General features: G+C 53.1%; 3 protein-coding genes across 9 annotated transcripts in view; 1 reads left to right on the top strand and 2 right to left on the bottom strand.

The window, feature by feature from the left end:
- Positions 1 to 7,489, bottom strand: part of LOC122378530 (glyceraldehyde-3-phosphate dehydrogenase 2-like) — a 30,645-nt gene extending 23,156 nt beyond the window's left edge. The window contains exon 1 of one of the 7 annotated variants that reach the window (XM_043359687.1): positions 7,445 to 7,489. The gene's annotated coding sequence lies outside the window, so the exon portion shown is untranslated. Of the gene's footprint in view, positions 1 to 7,000; positions 7,218 to 7,325; positions 7,360 to 7,409 lie in introns of those variants that run through there. The other 6 variants (XM_043359684.1, XM_043359686.1, XM_043359685.1 and 3 more) reach the window with 6 other exon arrangements.
- A 253-nt stretch (positions 7,490 to 7,742) lies between these two features.
- On the top strand, positions 7,743 to 11,801 carry LOC122378529 (DNA repair protein REV1-like). Its single transcript, XM_043359679.1, has 2 exons — positions 7,743 to 7,786; positions 8,898 to 11,801. The coding sequence occupies exon 2, from the start codon at positions 8,916 to 8,918 to the stop codon at positions 11,652 to 11,654; it is 2,739 nt and encodes a 912-aa protein (XP_043215614.1). The 5' UTR covers positions 7,743 to 7,786; positions 8,898 to 8,915; the 3' UTR covers positions 11,655 to 11,801.
- Positions 11,802 to 12,283: 482 nt separating this feature from the next.
- LOC122378560 (vacuolar protein sorting-associated protein 13D-like) overlaps positions 12,284 to 19,889 on the bottom strand; it is a 56,454-nt gene continuing 48,848 nt past the window's right edge. Inside the window, exons 50-58 of the mRNA XM_043359766.1 lie at positions 19,530 to 19,647; positions 18,295 to 18,477; positions 17,866 to 18,040; positions 17,396 to 17,589; positions 17,035 to 17,147; positions 14,718 to 14,858; positions 14,183 to 14,374; positions 13,596 to 13,737; positions 12,284 to 13,254 (exon numbers count right to left, since the gene is read on the bottom strand). Of these exons, the coding sequence (XP_043215701.1) occupies positions 13,165 to 13,254; positions 13,596 to 13,737; positions 14,183 to 14,374; positions 14,718 to 14,858; positions 17,035 to 17,147; positions 17,396 to 17,589; positions 17,866 to 18,040; positions 18,295 to 18,477; positions 19,530 to 19,647 (1,348 nt within the window). The 3' untranslated portion in view covers positions 12,284 to 13,164. The remainder of the gene's footprint in view (positions 13,255 to 13,595; positions 13,738 to 14,182; positions 14,375 to 14,717; positions 14,859 to 17,034; positions 17,148 to 17,395; positions 17,590 to 17,865; positions 18,041 to 18,294; positions 18,478 to 19,529; positions 19,648 to 19,889) is intronic.

Raw genomic sequence — 19,889 nt, 5'->3', positions numbered from 1 at the left:
ATTGCGACACCTGTGACGCAGATAGCGGTGTGGCGCAGCGCCAGAACGGTTCCTCAGTGGCATGTGTTCGGCAGGGTGACTCCCTTCGATCCGTCGTCTGAAGCCAAGGAAGCCGACTTTGACCGAGGTCTGGAGTGACTGGGGCGTCGGCCGCCGTGGCAGACAGCCGGCCGGCCGGCGAGGACTGGCGATCGATCCGCGAACCGCCGGCAGCCGGACGATGTGGGTTTTAGCGGCCGTGTGGCTGCTGGCCGCCGGCGGCGCGGCCGACGGCTACACAGACCAGTGCCGGCCACCGGAGCCGGGCGCAGAACAGGTGACCGTCGCAGAGGGGAGCACAGCGCGACTCCAGTGTCCCCTGGAGGCCCACCGGTCGGCCACCACGTGGACGAGGCCGGACCACCCGCGGCGGCAAAGACTCCTGGCGCTCGCCACTGGTGGTCTGACGCACATCGAGCGCCGCCCGGGCTCGCAGCGGCTCAGACTGGCACTCGGCCGCCACTCGCGCAAAGAGACCCACTGGTGGCTGGTGATCGAGGCAGCGACGCCGTCAGACGCCGGCATCTACCGTTGCTACGCCATGTACGAGCGGCCCGAGCGGCAGAACGCGCACCGTCTGGTGCAGCTGACGGTGGTACCGGCGGGCGGGGCGCGGCTCGCCGGGCCGCGGCGGCGCGCCGTGGTGGCCGGCCGGCCGCTGACACTCAGCTGCACGGGCCGGCCGCCGCTCAGCTGGCGCCTGGACGGCGGCCCGCTGCCGGCAGCGGCGGCCGTCACAGAGGGGCGCAACTGCAGCCAGCTGCGGCTGGCCGCCGCCACCGCCCGGCACGCCGGCGAGTACACGTGCAGCGAGGCGGCCGGCCCGGAGACCCGAGAGGCGGACAGTGTTCACGTGGCTGTGGTGACTGAGGTGGCGACTATGGTGGAGACTGGAAGTCCTAGTGACGCCAGCGTGCTGTCAGGCTGTGCTGTGATCATAGTATTGGCACTGTGCTACCACCTGTGTGTGATTGAATGGAACTGAACTGACATCACCAAACTGCTTCATGAAACATTTAGCTGTACTCAACCTCAGTATTATTTATATTATATATCACATGCCCTGCTATCAAGTGTAGCTGTACTGCAAATAAACTGACAGCACTCACATATCTGGATCCATTTCTTCTCTGATCAGGAATCCACAGGAGAGAGGACAGGATCTTGGCTTGAGGAACACAGCTTGTCCTGGGCATGGTGGTTGGCCAGGAGTCTTTGTCTTGATGCAGGAGCAAGGACTGAGAACAGAAGGAAAGCCACAAGTGCAACTAGAGAACCAATTAATATGGCTGATCTGACATCACTGATATCACTGCATCTGTTTTTTTTTAATGTCAATGGTCAGTGACCTGGGCATTGCCACAATTCACAGCTACTGATGAAAATGTCAGCTTTTTAGGATACCTAATTCACTTCGCAACTCACCAACAATGACTTCATTGCATTTACAATGCCTAATCTCACTCTGTAAATCACTTTCTAGTAGGTAGGTATCTGCTGGCTTTTATTCATTTAAAAAGTGTAATTGCTCATTGTTCTAAGATGTGAGCAGGAGCACCTTCAGCAAAAAAAAAAAAAACTTTGTGGTTAGATTAGGTACGGCTCTCCAGTAAAAGTCTTGTTGGTTTTGCTTTTTCGGACATATCTGGGCCTATATAATGTTTAAATGCATAGTATCAACCCGGATTATGTGTATGCACATTTACCACGAGACTGTGAAATTTCATCGTTGTATGCCAAATACTTTCCGAGATATCCACCAAAAACCTCATTTTCTGCCGTTTGGGGTATTCTGGCCGCAATCTTCCTGGGATCGCCTATGACATCCATGGTGCCACCTAGCGAGAGGGACGCGGAAACACAGAATCATGAATGAATCGAGCGCGTAGTAAACGGTGTATGGAAGGGAGACTCGGCAGAGGCTATCCGGGTGGCCGGCGCGCGGCGCGCCCTTAGGCATCGGCCGACCCTTCGGACCGCGTGGGGTCAGAGGTCGCGCTCGGGAAGTCTCGGCTCTGGGTTTTAGTGCTGTGCAGTCAGGAAGGGAGGGGAGGATAGCGCTAGACCGATTGACTAGTATCTCGGCTGATTCGTGTGGGGTGGAACGGATCACAGAACAGGATGGTGGCTAGTGGTGGATGATGGGATGGTGGTTAGGTTAGTGCGTACTGCGTAGAACGTAGCTGAACATGTTTTTTCATGGCAAACAACATGCAGCATAATGTGCGGGATTATGCCAGAACTCATACAAAAAGGAACTAATATTTCGGCCGAGGGAGTGGATGAGTGTCGTGACAAAGCATGACGATGCTGACAAAATCGGGATGCTTGTTTGCTCCCATTTTTTTATTAAGTTTTAACGTCCCTAACATGCAGCGCTTGATCCAAACTTAGAGGTCCCCGACTGACCTAGGACCTTAAAATCGCACCCGTCCGGTGCGCCATCTTTTCTTCAGGGGCGCTCTTCTTGGTTGTATCTGTTCTTACCAATAACTAAAGCAAATCGAATGTATAATAAGAAAGGCATACCTCAAACACAGTTTAATTCACATCCGCTCGTGTGCATACTTGTTTTTACCTATACCTTCTCGCATCATAATATATCACTTCAGTGCTTAACCTTCAACGGAATTTTGGGTTTTCTGCATATACCCCGGCCGAGGGGGGGGGGGGCGATTACGACCCCTCTCCGTCTTTTTGCCCCTAATTGAGCTAGCGCCTTGCGGATAAAACTGAGCGCGTGCGTCGTATGAAATGCAGCAACTGGTACCCGAGTTGAATGTCTCAGGTCCACCGATAAACTCTGAGGTCAGTATAAGTGCTCCAAGTCGCGGGATCGGTTTTTGGTAAACAACTTCACCTTAAGTGGTTACAGAGCCAAGAGTTTTGCATGCTCAAACGCGTCGAATAGTTTACGCTTTGTTTTTGTTGAGGTCAATTTAAGGTGTTTACCTCAGGTCATGTCAGGGCAGAGCCACTCAGGCCACGAGGCTGACTCAAGGAGATCATATCGCTTCTTCGATGCGGCTTCTTCGATTACAAGTCCACTTGTGGCTTCCCGACTCGCTAGCTCAATTTGATCGGGACTTTTTGGTGAAATCTCTTGTGACCTTAGTGACGTCATAAATGAAGTCGCCTAACTTTAAGAATGGAAAAGTGAATGCTGGGGCTTGCAAAAATTGTATAAAATCGCGAATTCATGCGCTTGAGACAGCTTTAGATGGCTCCCGGCGCCAAAATAACAGCTTTCATATTTCCCAATTGATTAATAATCGTGAGGTTGCGTGACCGACCTGACTTCAGGTGACTCTTAAGAAAAATACGAGATAGCTACATACAAGTTGTGAGGCCTCTGGGAGATAGTACTAGATCATATAAACTTCATTCTCCGTTGAAAGGTCCCCTGGCACGAAGGGTGCTGCGACGTCGCGACATTTTGGGGCCTTACAGAGGTTCACTTTTGACGCCATTGGTCAACGGCCTGACCTTAACCTTCGCACTTGTAGGAGGGTGTCGAACAGACCTCCTACCCTCAGTTTTTCGCAAATAACTCGCGCAAAAAGCGGCTGATTGCGGCGAAACTTTCAGTGCCCTCGAGCTATTCAATATTACGCCTACCCTATAATTTGCATGACCCTGACTCAAAAGACCTTTGACTTGTGACCTGTTTTCCGAGACCATGTTTGGCCGGAATCGCGTTTTGGCGTATTTCGAGTAGAACGCGTTTTATTGTCTTTTTGTGGCTTTAAGCGATCAAACATGTGAAAGGATGTTGATCGCATGGATTCTAGTGGGTATCAAGGTCACGTGAAGATCAGTCAGGTCACTGACCTTTGATGACCTTTGTTCACTCTTTTGAGTTCTACATGTTTCTAGGGTAGATTTTGGAGTTGATTTCGAATTTAGAAGCCGTTTGAACATTTAAGAAGTAGTTTTGGTTCACTCGTAACATGTGACCTGACCTGACCTGACCCGACCTGGCCTAAATGCACGAAAACATCATCTGTGATCAAAACTAACTTGAATTTCGTGATCAGCACCCCGCAAAACCCTATAACAGCTTCACTTTACGAGGCTCTAACAGGTCCCGATTCCCCGACTTTTGAGTTATATTGACCTGTCAACCAATGACCTAGGACCTTAACCCTCGCCGGCACAGGCCATTTTGCGTCCTTCGACGGCACAACCCCCCCCCTCGCGTTTGGCCCCTGATCGAGCTAGAGCTTCGCGAAAAAAACGAGCGTGTTGCCCGTCACGAGAGGAAGCCGATGATACCCAATTTTAAGGTCCTAGGTCATCGGGTGACCTTCCAGGTCAGGTCAATGACCCAAAAACCGGGAAAATCGGGACCTGTTAGAAAGTCGTAAAGTGTGGCTGCTATGTGGTTTTCCGGGGTGCTGATCACGAATATCGTATTAGTTTTGATCAGAGATGATGTCTTTAAGCATTTAGACCAGGTCGGGTCAGGTCAGGTCAGGTCAACCGGTAGGGGTTGTGACGGGTATTCGTAATACGTGTCAACTAGAGATGTCAATCGGATACCGACTTTTTGGTATACCGATACCAAACCGATACCAACTTGGTATTTGGTATTTCAATCCTAATGTGTTTGGTATTTTGTTGGGATCATGAACCCTCACTTATGTATAAGAGGCTAAGAAATCGGTGAAAAGTTGGTATTTCCCTTATGTTCCCAAGTTGGTTTGGTTTCGGTATTTTTCCACAGGTTTGGTTGGTATTTGGTTTGGTATCGGTATTCCGATTTTCCGTAACTGACGTCACTAGTGTCAACCGCCTCTGACAGCTTCGTAACATGTTACGAAGGCACCAAAACTACTTCGTAAATGTTCAAATGGTTGCTAAATTCGAATTCAGCTCCAAAAACTAGCCTCGAAGCATGTAAAACTCGAAAAAATGAACCGAGGTCACCCGAGGTCACCAAAGGTCAATGACCTAACCTGACCTTCAGCTGACCTTGAAACCCACCCTTATGTATGGGAGCAACATCAAATCACATGTTTGAACGTTTGAAACCACGAAAAGCTTGCAAACGCGCGTCTAATGCGAGCTGGCATACGCCGAATCGCGATTCCGGCCAAACATGGTCTCGGAAAAGAGGTCACAGGTCAAAGGTCATTTGGGTCAGGGTCAAAAAATTTTCAGGGTAGGTGTAAAATTGATCAATGCGAGGGTACTGAAAGTTTCGTCGCGATCGGCCGCTTTTTACGCGAGTTATTCGCGAAAAACCTCATCAACCCCCCCCCCCCCTGTGCCGGCGAGGGTTAAAATTGGGTATCATCGGCCTCCTCTCGTCACGGGCAACACGCTCTTTTTCCGCGAAGCTCTAGCTCGATTAGGGGCTGAACGGCAAAGGGGTCCAACGGACCCTCCTCCCCCTCTTTACGATAGACGCTGGCAAAACACCAATATGGGCGAGGGTGAAAATACAGCTGCTGTCATAAAAATTCAGCTTGAATCAAATGTCAGGCTTGCCAAATTTCAGCTCTCGCAGCTATCAACAAAAATAAACATGTGGAGGCGGCAACCGCCTCCTCCTCCCTCTCCTCTCGGCCACTGCCAGCGAGGTTTTAAGCGTATCATACACGTTACAAAGCATCATATTAAGAGGACACGCCCCAGCAGTCATATGCACTGAACACAAACTTATTACCCACGCTAGTGTATCGGCCCGCACCATAGCACATGGTCAAGACTGTCGTCAGCCACGGACTCGCACTCGACCAACCCTCTGAGCCCGTTGACTGCGGGTGACCTTTACCGGGGTTACATGAGCAAGTAAATGCGTATCAGGAACGGATTTTCCTATTCGCTCACCATTGTAGTCCGTTTGTAATGCGTATTAACTCTGCTCATGTAACCCCGAGCCTTGACATGTCAAGCCTGATCGGCGGCCGGCCGCTGTCGTGCGGTCGTTACACGCGGAGGGGAGGGAGACACAAAGCTCTACGTTAAAGCTGACCTCTGACCTTTCCCTGCGCCCTGGTCACTGACCCCGCTCCATGTCGCTGGGCGGTGGCATGGCGGTGGAAACCGGTTCTAGCCTCTACACATGCCACCATTCTAACCCTCCCCTCCCCACGCTACTACGCGGCGTGGAGTACGCTCGTGCGTAACTGGGCGGAGCAAGGGGTCACGCGATACAGGGGCGGAACTGGTTGCCCTCCCGCTCGCCGAGCGACCAACGACTAATACCCTGGAGAACCGTACCTATCTTCAAAGAGCAATTGGCAAATCAAAATAGAGCACCTACAATCACTATGCATAATTACATGAATATAAGCTCACATAATTCAAGAAGTGAAAATGATATCTAGGCTCAAATGAGGGACACCTGGACTGCATTAGGCAATCACACAAAGTGGTATTAGTATATATTAAGTCCGAGTGGACAATTGTGACGCTGTTGATACAAATATGTAACAGCAAAAAGTTTAGGTTTTAGGTTAGGATAGGTTGTAGGTTTGTAGGTTTTAGGTTGGTAGGTTTGTAGGCATAGGCGCGGGAGCCGGGGGGCAGTGGGGGCAGCTTGCCCCCCCAACTCTGGGGCCGTGGGGGCGGTGCCCCCACAGCTTTGAGACGGAATACCACACTTTTTTTTGCAAATGTTTTCTTTTTTTGTTGAAAAAGCCGAGGGGTGAAAAATAAGTGGCCTAAAACCGGTGAGAAAACTAGATTTGGGGGTACCCTAGGTTGATCTCTATTATGGTGTGCCCCCCCAGTCGGAAAGTAGTTCCCGCGCCCCTGTTTGTAGGTTTTAGGTTGTAGGTTTGTAGGTTGGTAGGTTGTAGGTAAATAGGTAAGGTTAGGTCAGGTTTGATTATGTTTTTTCTTTTATTTCCAAGACATATAAGTAACATTTTTGGATTCAGGATGTCAAATAATGTAAGAATATGAAAACTTTATCTTTTAAAAGTCACTCGGACTCAATGTATACTTTTACCAGGAAAGTTGAACAATTCACCAAAATATTAAATCACTAAGGCCAAGATGACAAATGTCAAATAGCGATGCACCACAAAGCAAATGTAAGCACCCACTTGTACTTCAAATAGGAGGCCACAATGGACACCTGCCTCCCTCACTGCTACTCCGGGTGTGAGAGGGAATCAAGGGATCTGGTGCTGAGGAAATCTCTCGAAGGTCACCCCTCTACGCTAGAAACGAGGCCGAAAACGACAGCCCCTTCCTCCAAAACTAGCGCCGGGTCCCGCCCACAGTTTCACGGGCAAAAAACATTTTCTAACGACAATGAAGAATGCTCGAACTAGTAGCGGGCTTCAGGGTTTCGAAAGTATTTCAAAATCTGGGCACATGACGGTCAATGCCTGCTGAATGCACAAATAAATCACATTTTAGCATGGATATACGAGACACGCGCCCTCACCTCCTCGGGTCACCTTCAGGAAGGTCGAGAGGCCGGCCGGCAAAAAGAGATGTTAGCTTTGCAGGTGTTGGAGAACTTGTTTTTTATTACCTTAATTTTTAGCTAACTTGCTGTGTTATTGACTCTAAATAATTTATCATGTGTTTTGAAAGAAGAACATAACATATCCATAGGAACATTCACGTGTTTTCGGATAAAATGTAAATGATTTGCATCTCTTTCCGTGTTCACTCAGACATGCCGCAAGAGTGACAAAATATAGTAATTCTCCAAAGTAAATATTGTACATAGCTCAAGCATGGATTAATACTTCATCCTCCATGGGGTTCAAGTTAGGTTGAGGTAGGGAAGTGAACGAGTAGCATTTATTTGCTAAGAAGTACAAAATGTGTGGATTTTCTGCAGACCTGTGCTTGTGGGATTGTTATCCCTCTGCAGCTTTCCAAAATTTCCGAGAACTGCATGCTGGAGTGCTGACTGCATGACAGCTAGCGACCGCAATAGCCAATAAGCGTATATTTTTGCCATGTGTTATTCCACTTACCTCATGACATATTTAAATAATTGTGCTGCAATGCACTGCAATATGATTGGCAATAAAACATGTAAATTGAAACTAATAATTAATAAATATATCACTTGGATTCACCTTATGTGCCAACAAGTACGTCAATAACTCATCTCATGCAAAAAAAAAACAGATTCTGTAAAAGAGTTCGACATTTGAATTTTATATTAGTACAGAAAATCCTGACTCTGGTATTTCCTGGACTGAGCATCCAGGATTTCCCATGAATATGCAGCTGTGTGCGACTTGCAGTGTCGCCCAGCGCAGCCCACTAGGCACTAAGTGTATTTATCCTTTTAGCTGAGCTTAATCTGCATACTGATTTTCTGCAAAACCTGACAATACACAGGTCACGCACATAATTTTCTGGAGGATCACATGTGTGTAGCTTGGGCTTCAGGTGTTCTGTCCCAATGTTGTAGGACTCCAGATTTTCTGCCATCTTTTTCAATCAAAAAGTATGTGCAGTTTCATAGTAAATATTTATACATGAGGGCCATCAATTAAAGTATCTCATGACTCATTATGATCTCAATCTGGATGGGAGCAGTTTACCTATCTCATTCTGATCCAAAAAGCCTTGAAGCCAGCTGGCAACACTAGCCTATAGGTACTAACTGGACTGTACTCTGCACCAGCTTTCACCAAGCACCAAACTGGCTAAGCACCAGTCCACACCCACAAGATCTTGTCCAACTTGTCTAAAAAGAGCATTGCCAGGGACCTTTTACTTTGTAGTGTCATTACCAAAAGCAATGTTTATCAACTAAACTAGCTATGTTGCTCATCAAATTGGATATCGTTTTCTACATATACTTGCTGTAGCAAGCAATAATCTGCGCTCAACATACTGTACCATTTTAACTCTACATTTCCTACCTGCAGATAGCTACAATTGGCACAATGGCTGGAAGAGGCTGTGGAAAACGCCGCTATGGTGAAACAGGATTTGAAGCCTGGGGTGGCTACATGGAAGCCAAGAAATCAAAGCTGGAGAACCAGTTTGACAACATGCCAGATAAAAATAAAGAAGGCATCTTCAAGAACATCTCCATTTTTGTGAATGGACTGACGGAGCCGCCAGCGGCGGAGCTGAAGCAGCTGATGCACCATAACGGTGGCACATATCACCATTACTACCGGAGCCGGGGCGAGCGCGCCACCACCCACATCATCGCCTCGAACCTGCCGCACGCCAAGCTGAAGCAGCACCAGCGCAAACTGGTGGTCCGTCCGGAGTGGATCACGGAGAGTCTGAGCGCCGGACGTCTGCTCGACTACCGACAGTACCTGCTGCTGCCGCCCGAGAACCCGCTGCTCTCCTGTATGGGGGCTGCTTCCACCAGCAAGGCTGACGGGGGAGCTCATGTCTCTTCAGAGGTCGCAGGAATCGGAGCCGGTGCGGAGCCTGACTATGATGATGATGACGAAGACTGTGAGTCGTTCCCTCCTGATTCGTCCAGCGATGATGATGAAGTTGGTCAGAAGAGTGATCCTGAACCCATTGCTGATAACGGTGACGAGTGTGACGATTCAGCAGAAGCAATCGAAGCGGCGGGCCCATCAACGGCAGTTCCATCGGCGGCCAACTCAGCTCCTGCACCGCCGACCGACCGTAGTCCGGTGAAGCGGGCCGGCCAGCCCAACTTCCTGCAGGAGTTCTACCAGAAGTCACGGCTGCACCACATCTCCGAGATGAAGGCGCTGTTCCGGGATTACGTCGCGCGGCTGCAGGACGCGCCTGACGATGGCTACCCAGAGCGGGCACGTCTGCTGGAGTGGAGTCGCCAGCGGGACCAGAGCTCGGGCCAGACCACCGAACGGGACGGCGATGATGAGGAAGACATGGAGCGGGAACCGGCCGGCGAGGATCCCCTGACGGCCGGGGACGCCACAGTGATCGCCCACGTCGACATGGACTGTTTCTTCGTCTCGGTGGGGCTCCGGTCGCGGCCGGAGTTGCGCGGCCGGCCGGTGGCCGTCACCCACTCTCGCGGGGGCGCTGAGCCAGCGGTCAGGCCCGGGGAGGATCGTGCTGCAGAGGCAGATGCATACCGAGCTCGCCGCAGTGGGAAGAGTGCTGGTGAAGGCGGTGGTGGCAGCGGTGCCGGAGGCAAGGAGCCCTCCTGGATGGCCGGCGGTCTACACGGCTCCATGGCCGAAATCGCCTCTTGCAGTTACGAAGCACGAGCCGCCGGCGTCAAGAACGGCATGTTCATGGGCGCGGCACTGAAGCTGTGTCCCGACTTGCAGACGATCCCGTACGACTTTGCGGCGTACCGCGAGGTGGCCCTGGCGATGTACGATACCGTATGTGGCCTGACGCGGCGTGTGCAGGCTGTGAGCTGCGATGAGCTATTTGCGGACTGTTCGGAGCTTCTGCGGCAGACCGGTGTGAGCCCGCTGCGACTGGCCGAGTACATCCGACACGCGGTGCGCCGGGAGACGGGCTGCCCGGCGTCGGTCGGGCTGGGGCCGAACATCCTCCTGGCCCGCCTGGCCACCAGCCGAGCCAAGCCCGACGGCCAGTTTCACGTACCGGCCGGCCGCGCCGCCGAGTTCATGTTGGACCAGCGCGTCCGCGACCTGCCGGGGGTGGGCCGGACCACCGCCGAGCAGCTGCACCGGCTGGGAGCCAACAGCTGCCGGCAGCTGCAGCGGCTGGAGCTGGCGCAGCTGCAGCGCCACCTGGGACCGCGCACCGGCCGGCAGCTGCACGAGTTCTGCCGCGGTATCGACACGCGGGCGGTGACGCCTCACGCGCCGCGGCGCAGCGTCTCGGCCGAGGTCAACTACGGCATACGGTTCGGCGGCGCCGCAGAGATGACCTCCTTCGTGAACGAGCTGTGTGCCGAGCTGCAGTCGCGGATGACGGCCGCAGCGTTCCTGGCGGACTCCGTGACTGTGAAGGTGATGGTTCGCGCAGCGGGCGCGCCGACAGAGACGGCAAAGTTCATGGGGCACGGCGTGTGCGATACTCTGAGCAGGTCTGGCCGTCTAGCGACACCCACCGACCGGCTGGAGACTCTGCGCCGCGAGGTGACCGCTCTGCTGGCTGCGCTACACGTGCCACCGTCAGAGGTGCGTGGCCTGGGCCTGCAGGCTGGGAGGACAGCCGCCACGGCAGCGCGAGGTAAACCGCCCGCAGCGGCCAGCGTCACTACAGCTCCTCCTCCGCCGCCTCAGCAGCCCGCGCAGACCTCTGCAGTGGTATACTCTGCTGAGGAGGCGGCGCGGCTGGTGGGCGGCGTCGACCAACCAGTGGAGCGGCCGCCCCTGCCGCCGGTCCCTACCTTCTGTGGCACGGCAGACCTCAGCTGTATCCGCAGACTGGTCGTCGAGTGGCTGGGGTCCGGCCCGCGCCCGGAGCGAGAGGACGAGGCTGCGCTGGCGGTCTATCTGTCGGCACTGGTGGACGCCCGTCTACTGGAGGCAGCCCGCGGTCTACTGGTGCTGATGGGACGGCGACTGACGGCTGACGGGCCACCTCAGTGGCTGGAGGCGCTGCAGCGGCTCACAGAGACCGTTCAGAGGAGGGTGGGCGCGATACACGGCGGTATGCTGTCACTGCCAGCTCTGCCCCGACCGCGGGCGAATGTCACTACCGCTACCTCTGCCGCCGCAGTTGTTACAGCTGTCTGATCGGACAGCCGCTACTGATACCATAACAGCGGCCACCGTTTGAACTGGATAGCTACCCGTTACTGTCGCCGCTATTGACCCGGATAGCCACCCCCTGGTGCTGCCGGCTTTACAGGCCAGTTACGACTAGTGCGGTGTCAGGGACCATGTGTGAGGGAACTGATAATTTAATGAGGGGAAGAACGATAAACTGCGCTCGAAATGGGATGGGAATGTGAAATAGATCTTGTTATATCTGTGATATCTGCTTGTGATGGCTCGTGATGGTCTCAATTTTATACTTCTTTGTCCATGCGTGTGTCCAAATGTCCATACTATGTATGCATCTTTGTGTGCTGGTATCGCATCCTTGTACTTTATCCATTACTGCATGCTCCGAGTTCCAATCGAGATATGAGGCTGAGAGTGATGTATAAATGAAACATCGACGACGATTCTGTATCAATGCCGCCACTAACAGTTGTTGATCGGCGGGGCCGGTGATTAACACCGAACGACGGGCGAGCTCAGAGGGGTTCTGCCAGCTTCGACTTGCGCTTTGTTCAGTGAGGCGTTCTGGCTTCCGCAATCCGCAATCGTTTCAAGAAGGCGGGAGGCAACGGTCAACGTTACAGATAGATGACAAACGAGCACTGGTGCATAATGTATTATTTCTTATCTTGGTCATGATCATCGAACAAAGACACTACGAAGCGCATATAATTGTGGATCACTCGGACACTCGTGGATTGACCGTCACTAACAGCACACTTCGACGATAGACTCTTTGGCTACAAAACCCCGACCCCAGCTACAGAACGCAACAGTGCGAGGCGGTGATATGCAAGCTGGTGCACATTAGTCAACTAGGAAGCCACTGGCCACGGCGTTTCCCTGCAGTAATTGCGGCCCGGGCCATCTCGTCACCTCTCGCATACGCACAGCACACGTTCTAAATTCTGATCACACAAACCGCCATTCTAGGTCTCAGCCTCATTGCATCGTATTGCAGGTACGCTAACGGTCATCACATTTTCTCGACGGATGAACACGGCACTGTCCATGGTACTGGCACACACGGCACGGCGAATGGTGTGCGATCGATCCCGTAAAGAATACACAGCCGGTACAGTATTTGCAGTTACGAGTTGTGCTTCCCAGCGCATACAATGCCTACAATCCCGTGTTTGTTCGATCACATGCCCCAAATAATTGCAACAAATATAACGGATGCCCGATGTGAGGCGTTGGTAGCCATCGCACAGCTGCAGATCACGACTATCTCGTCCCACCATCCCGTCCACATTCAGGCACTAACAGTCCCCACAAGGCACGCGGCTATCTCGTCCCCTAAACGATCGACCAGCAAATAAGACAGAAATAACGGCAGCCTAAGACACAGCGGCAGTCTTCCGACCAACCACCCGCGATCGAACGGCGTCCTCACTCGTGCGAGACTGACTAATCATTCGTGCGGGACGAGTATCTCATCCGTACAGGATCAGCGGCTCACCGGTGTGAGACTGACATCTCACTCGTACGGAGCCGGCGCCTCCGAGATCGGCACAGTGTGCTTCAACTCCTCGTAACAGCTCTTACCGAAATTGATCAGCTCGGTAATCTGTAGCGAATAGTTAGCAGACGGTCAATGACAGGAATTGATCCAGTGAAGGGTCAATAAAGCGGCCTTTAAACCTTTTCAAATCAGGCAGGTTATAAAACATACGCTCTAGAACTGCGCAAACAGAACTTTAGTTCAACGCATAGACACGAAAACGATATTTCAGCTGACGAGATCGCCAGCCTAGTTGTGACGTTCTTTTTTTTTGTTGACCACAAAAAGTACATTACTGCATGCATATTTTGCATACACTGACACGAACCATGCATCCTTCAATCAAACTAACCGCAATCCGCATAAGTTCTCACTGCCACGCGTCCCTAAGCAGCCAGCAGACCCACCTTGAACGCGACGTTGTTGTTTTGGCAGACGAAGGCCGGTTTTCGGCCGGACCCGCCGCCTCCGCTGACGGTAAGCACTACCTTGTAGATGTGCGTGCCATACGGGTCCCGCTCTATCGACGGACGACACTCGTCCAGCTCACTGTAAAGGCGAGCAACGGTCAGCCACAGAGGGCCTGAGTAACAGGGTGCGACGCTCACTGAATATCTGAAAAATAATAGTCCATCGCAGTCTGATGTAGGGAACGGCTGTTTTAGCTGCAAGAAAACAAAGCAAACCACAAACGCAAAATGGTGGTTTGCCGCCCCTCCCCCCCCCCGCACCACGCGGATGGGACGGACCTGCGACGGAGCCTGACGGTCGGAGCTGTGGGGAATGGAGGGACACGACCTAACGTAGTCGTGACGCAAAAAAGGCGTATCATTTTCACAACACTCGTTGCATTGAGGTACAGTCTCAGTCCGAGATACTGTAAAGCGCCCTTTAAGCATTCGGAAATCTCAAATTGAACACACAAATGTATCATCGTCGTCATCCGTCGCCAGCATCCTTTCCCATCCTCCCCACCCCACAGAGCGCTTCTCACCTAAAGTGGACGGTGTAGTTGAGTGTGTAGGCGCCGGGACTGCTGTGTGACAGCACGCGCACCATCTCTGTCGATATGAGCACGCGCAGGTCGCCGCGGCCGTAACTGAGCAGCTCCGGGTACAGGGTGTCCCGGTCGGAGGTGGGGGTGGCACGCTGCTCGCCGGGACACAGCACCTCGTACGCCACGAATCTGGTCGAGAAGATGCGAGTTATGGATGAGGCACAATTAATTACGGCCCCTGGTAGAACAACATTTTAAAATGTCACCAAAAAGCTGATATAGCCAGTACGAGCAACAAACCGAACATGCAAGAAATTTCGTTCCTTCATTCAAATAAAGAAACCCTAAATCTGGGTAAATCCATAACTTTCATGATCCAAATCGTCAAAGGCGGTAACATAATATGGCACATCAACAGCTCCCATTCCGTTTGAACTTCCGGCACGTCGTGCCGTACCGAGGTGCCGGTGTGTTTTTACTGTAGATCTGCTGTACAATGTAAGGATAATGGTGTAAACGTCCACACACGCACCTTTCGTCCGGATGCCGGTCGGTGACTGTATTCAGCAGCTCCTGTCCATCTGCGTCCCGTCCGCTGAAGCGGGGCAGCAGGCCGCCGGCACCCTGCACCACGCGGATCGGACGGACCCGCGGCGGAGCCTGACGGTCCGAGCTGGGGCAGAGGGAAACGCAGATGTCAGCGAACGTGGAGTGGATGAACAGACAAACTCGCGGTTGCGAGAGCGGGGGGGGGGGGGGGAGAGAGACGGGCTCGGGCAGATCTCAGCAGATTCGGGATTCCCACAAGACCTTATGAATCTTTGCCACATCGTGGCATCTGTCATCACCCAACCTTTGACAACCCCACCGATCACATCAATTTCCACACACCTTAGTAATATTGCTGGCACTATAACCACAATCACGACCCGGGTTTATAACTCACCCAGTTTATAACTATAACTCTTTGGTACTTGGATGATGCCACAATTGCAGGACCAGTGGAAACAGTGAAGGAAGACCTTAGAACCCTATGTGCCGAACTTCCAAAGCTCGGCCTAGAACTAAACAAATCAAAGTGCGAGCTAACCACCATCGGTGGCACTCCAGCCGAAGGCCAGAGCGTCATCAGCACCATCTCGTCAGTCCTCGCCGGCATCAAAACCACCCCCTCCTGAACAGCTCACACTGCTCGGCTCACCGCTACACGAGGCTGGGCTTGGCGACTCTGTCAGATCAGCCCACACGACTATCAAACTGCTGTGCAGTTGACTCCGCCTCCTCGATCGACACACAGCTCTGTTCTTCTTATCGAAGTACGTAGCTGCCCCGCGAGTGCAATATCTCCTACGTTCATCGCCAGCCTATCGGGAGCCTGCAGAGCTATCCCGAATCGACAGCACAGTTCGTCTCACGCTCCAGGAAGTTGGTAACGTGGCACTGACAGACGAGGCCTGGGAGCAGGCTGCACTGCCCCAGAGGCATGGCGGGCTCGGCGTGCGCTCCGTGCACGCTCTCGCTCTGCCCTGCTACTTGTCGTCTCTCACCGCTGCAGCACCGCTGGTCTTATCTATCTGCCCTTCAACCTTCACGGGCCCTGAGCCAGCGGCACTGCAACCAGCCACGGAGCAGTTCATGGCTGCCACTGGCATCGAGACTGTTCCAGAACGCCCGGCGGCCAGCCTGCAAAAGACCTGGGACGACATCGCGTCAACTGTCACCGCTAACCGCCTGATCGCCGGAGCCAATCAGATACATCGCGCTCGTCTCGGTGCTGCTTGTATGCCGCATACTGCAACCTGGCTGCAAGCACCTCCAATCCCCAGCCTGGGACTGTACATTGATGACGAGACCATTCGTATAGCGGTAGCCCTCCGACTAGGCCTGCCCATCTGTGAGCCCCACCAATGCAAGCTATGTGGATGCCCTGTGGACAGGCTGGGACACCACGGCCTATCATGCAAGAAGAGCGCCGGTCGCTTCCCACGGCACGCAGCCCTAAATGACGTCATTAAACGAGCACTGGCAAGCGCTGGCGTACCATCGGTCTTAGAACCTGTGGGGCTAGACAGAGGAGATGGAAGGCGCCCCGACGGACTGACAACGTTCCCCTTCAGTGCCGGTCGAAGCCTCACATGGGACGCCACATGCGTTGACACGTTTGCTGAGTCACACGTGGTGAAGTGTGCAGTGGATCCCGGCGCAGCTGCAGCCGCCGCCGAGAACCTGAAGCGCATGCGCTACGCCAGTCTTGCAGACCGCTACATCTTCACTCCAGTAGCAGTGGAGACTACCGGCGTAGTCGGAGAAGCAGGGTCAAAGCTGCTTCGGGATATCGGCGGTCGGATTTCTGCGGCGACTAAGGACCCCAGAGAAGTGTCCTGGCTTCTACAAAGAGTCTCGATAGCAATCATCCGGGGAAACTCCGCCGCTATCCTCGCCACAGCCCCTCCTGAAGCTGGTCCCCATCACGTTGGGTGTGTCGCAGGACGCGCGTCTGGCCCGGCAGAAGAGTCGGACTCAGCCGTAGACGCAGAAGTAGCTCCACCAGCTTCTTCATCAAAATCCAGCGTATTTGGCCAGCTCATCGAGAATGGGAGAAAGCTAGCCCCAAGCGACTTCGAGGTTCCATGGGGCGAAATATTTGGTGCAAAACCAAAGCACTAACGGCATATGAGTGGTAGTGTCTAGTGTGTCTTCTCAATATTATATCGTACAGCATATCAAAGCATATAACTGAACTGTCAACAGTGACAACATACCTTTAACACACTGACGATATTTGATTGCACTGCCGAATTTATGTTGCATTAATCAACGGCCAGATAAAATACAAGCTGCTAACTCACCCGCTGCTGGTGTCTTTGACGGCCTTGGCGGCGCCGGTGGCCAGGTCCAGAAAGCCCACCGCCGGCTTGGTGACCGTGCCCACCAGACCTTTGCCGATGCCGGAGAAAAATCCCTGCGGACAACAGGACGGTTAGAAGACTGACGTAGCAACACAGTCTCCGCGGGGCGCGGGGTAAATAATGGTCACCTAACGACGAAAGCATAAGTAAAACGGAGATTCATAAAAAAATGGAATCAGGCATGATGAAGGGAAAACAGCACGAACGCCTGAAAAAAAAAACTCATTAATACCCACGAGTTCACCAAAAATGGACGGCATCCGCCACTGTTCCACCAGACGCGCCAGTCGGCGCCACTTACCCAGACTCCCTCGGCGGAGGCGCCCTGGATGGGCTGAACGACCAGCGAGGAGGCGCCGCCCCACAGTCCCAGCCCGAAGCCGCGCAGGCCGGTCATCAGGTGGTCGTCCGTGCCGGGGTTGTCCAGGATGCGGCGCCGGCTGTCGTCGTGCTTTTCGTCCATGGTCACCCAGCCGACGGCGTCCGATAGGGAGCCTGGGGAGAGGGCGAGAGAGGTTAGCAGAGATTCACATTCACACGCATCAGGACAGTTATGGGCCAGACGCTGGAATAAGTGCTCTTGTCCAGAAAACGGCACTTTCGGTTGACCTTTTCACTGGGCAAGACAAGTTGGACACGGGGCAGAGCTGATGGCGCTCGCCATTGGCCTGCGACTTTGGATACGGCCCTGTAACCTTGAACACTAATATAATTATGACCCATGCCACATAACCGTAACCTTTGAGATGTCCCTGGCCAGTGTCCACTGACCTGTGACCTTGGCGGTAGAGTTGGCCACGCCGTGGGTGACGTTTTTCACCAGCGCGCCCACGTCTCCCTCGCGCACCAGACCGGACACGCCCTCCGTGACGTCACTCAGCAGGCCGAGCGGGTTGCCCAGGAAGTCAGTGGAGCCCAGGATGATGGCCGCCTGAGACTTCAGCTCCTGAGGCGCACACAGGGTGGTGGAGCGTTAGCGGAGACGGCGAGTGATGAGGACTTCGTGAGAAAAGTTTGCACGCTTAAAGTTTCGCGCGAATATTTACTTGTGAAAATCGTGGTTGTAGGAACTGGACTGGGCAGTTGTCTGTAAAAATCGACAAAGCTAAGTTCACCACTAAAAAAAAAACGAACGCTTGGATGCGTGGCCCATTCGACAAGCATACGGCCGGACGTGTCATGACCCCATCACTGTCTCACCTCCTTGTAGTGTTCGAGCACGGAGTCAGTAAGTTTGGCGGCCGTCTCGAACGGGTGATGTCGCACGAACGGATCCAGCTCGACGTGAGCTCCCTCGAACTGGACCAGTCGCCGGCCGAACTTGGCTCGCACGGCCGCCAGCTCGGGGCGCAGCCGGGCCGAGGTCAGGACGCTCAGACGCACCTGGGGAACGGGTCACGGGGGAGGGGGTTAAATCCGTGCTGTACTTACTGGCAAGATCAGTGAACGTGTCCGTTGAGGATTGTGGCGATGGTGGCAAAAGCAGCGCATTTAAATTGTCAGCTGCCGCATGATAGATGCGCTGAAAATATACCAACATCAACAAATGAAGCTGAGCCACCGGACAGAAGACGCAATGCATGTGCTGATCAGAATATATTCGTTATTAACCGCAGCATTGATACGGGAAACTAAATACAGCATTTTAGCTATATCGTACATAAATTGTTACGGAGCGAGCGAAGCGAGCGTAGTCTTTCCTTAGATTAACGGAAATTTCTGAGTATGAGCGGCCGGCCGTGGTCACGCTTTTGCGAGGCTTATATCTCAGCAACCACTTGACCGATTTACACGCGGCAATTTTTGTAGGGTAGCTTCATTCCTTCTACCAAGTGTTGGACTATTCCCGATGCATGTGGGTGACCCCTTATGCACGTGCCACGTGCAAAACGAAGAGGTGTCCGTTTTGTAATTGTTGCAATATCTCGGTAACTACTTGGCCGATTGCGCTGAAAGTTGGCATGTAGGTAGGCACCCACTAGGCACTGCATATCCATGTGCCAGAGTTGGGGCGCTGCTGCACGTGCGCACGTGCAGGGGTCGTTTCCAGATCTCGAGAACGGCTCCACCGATTGCGCTCAAATTTGGTACACAGTTAGGGACCGGTTAGTAGGGTGCCGTGCGCAAGTCAGTTGGGACCCATTTTGCACGTGCGCACGTGCAGGGTGCCGCTTCCAGATCTCGAGAACGGCTGGGCCGATTGTGCCCAAATTTGGCACATCGCTAGAGACCGGTGAGTAGGGTGCCGTGCACAAGTCAGTTGGAGGTACCCCCTCGCAATTTCGCACGTGCAAGGCCCACCCTCTCGCTCGCTCCGTTAGTCGCCCCAAAAGGCGTTATACTGGTAGCGTAATTTGTAGCTAAAATAGCATTTAGCCTGTGAGACGGTCGTTGTGAGCCCAGTCATGTCCCTCCCCACATAGCGCCGGGCGCACCTTTTTTAGGGCGAGCTGCAGCAGGCGGCAGTAGTAGCGCGTGTTCTGAGACGATGTGGCCGCCTTCAGGGCCCGCTGCGTCTCGTGGTCAGACTCCTCCAGCTGGTTCACCTCCGACCTGTCATAAGGCGTCAGCGGTCATCACAGAGCTGTCACAGGGTCAGGGGGTCATCTAAGAAAACTGTCAGAAGGCTCGGGCCTTGGGGCTATGTCACAGCTGTCACACAGGAACAGGGGCCATCTCATATGTTCTGCCTCAGCGGAATTAATAAGTCACTTATAATTAATCAGGGGTCAAAAATTATCTCCGAACTTTCAGAAGCAAGCTAAGGGTTATTACAAGCCCGTGGTTCAGCTTGT

This window comes from Amphibalanus amphitrite, unplaced genomic scaffold (assembly GCF_019059575.1).
Source record: "Amphibalanus amphitrite isolate SeventyFive unplaced genomic scaffold, NRLGWU_Aamphi_draft 000061F_arrow, whole genome shotgun sequence".
Lineage (NCBI taxonomy): Eukaryota > Metazoa > Arthropoda > Thecostraca > Balanomorpha > Balanidae > Amphibalanus > Amphibalanus amphitrite.
The sequence above is the reverse complement of the archived record's forward strand: the minus strand, read 5'-3'. Positions and strand labels throughout refer to the sequence as shown.

Excerpts from the sequence above, each read along its gene's own strand:
- LOC122378529 (XM_043359679.1), top strand. The coding sequence starts at position 8,916 with ATGGCTGGAAGAGGCTGTGGAAAACGCCGCTATGGTGAAACAGGATTT.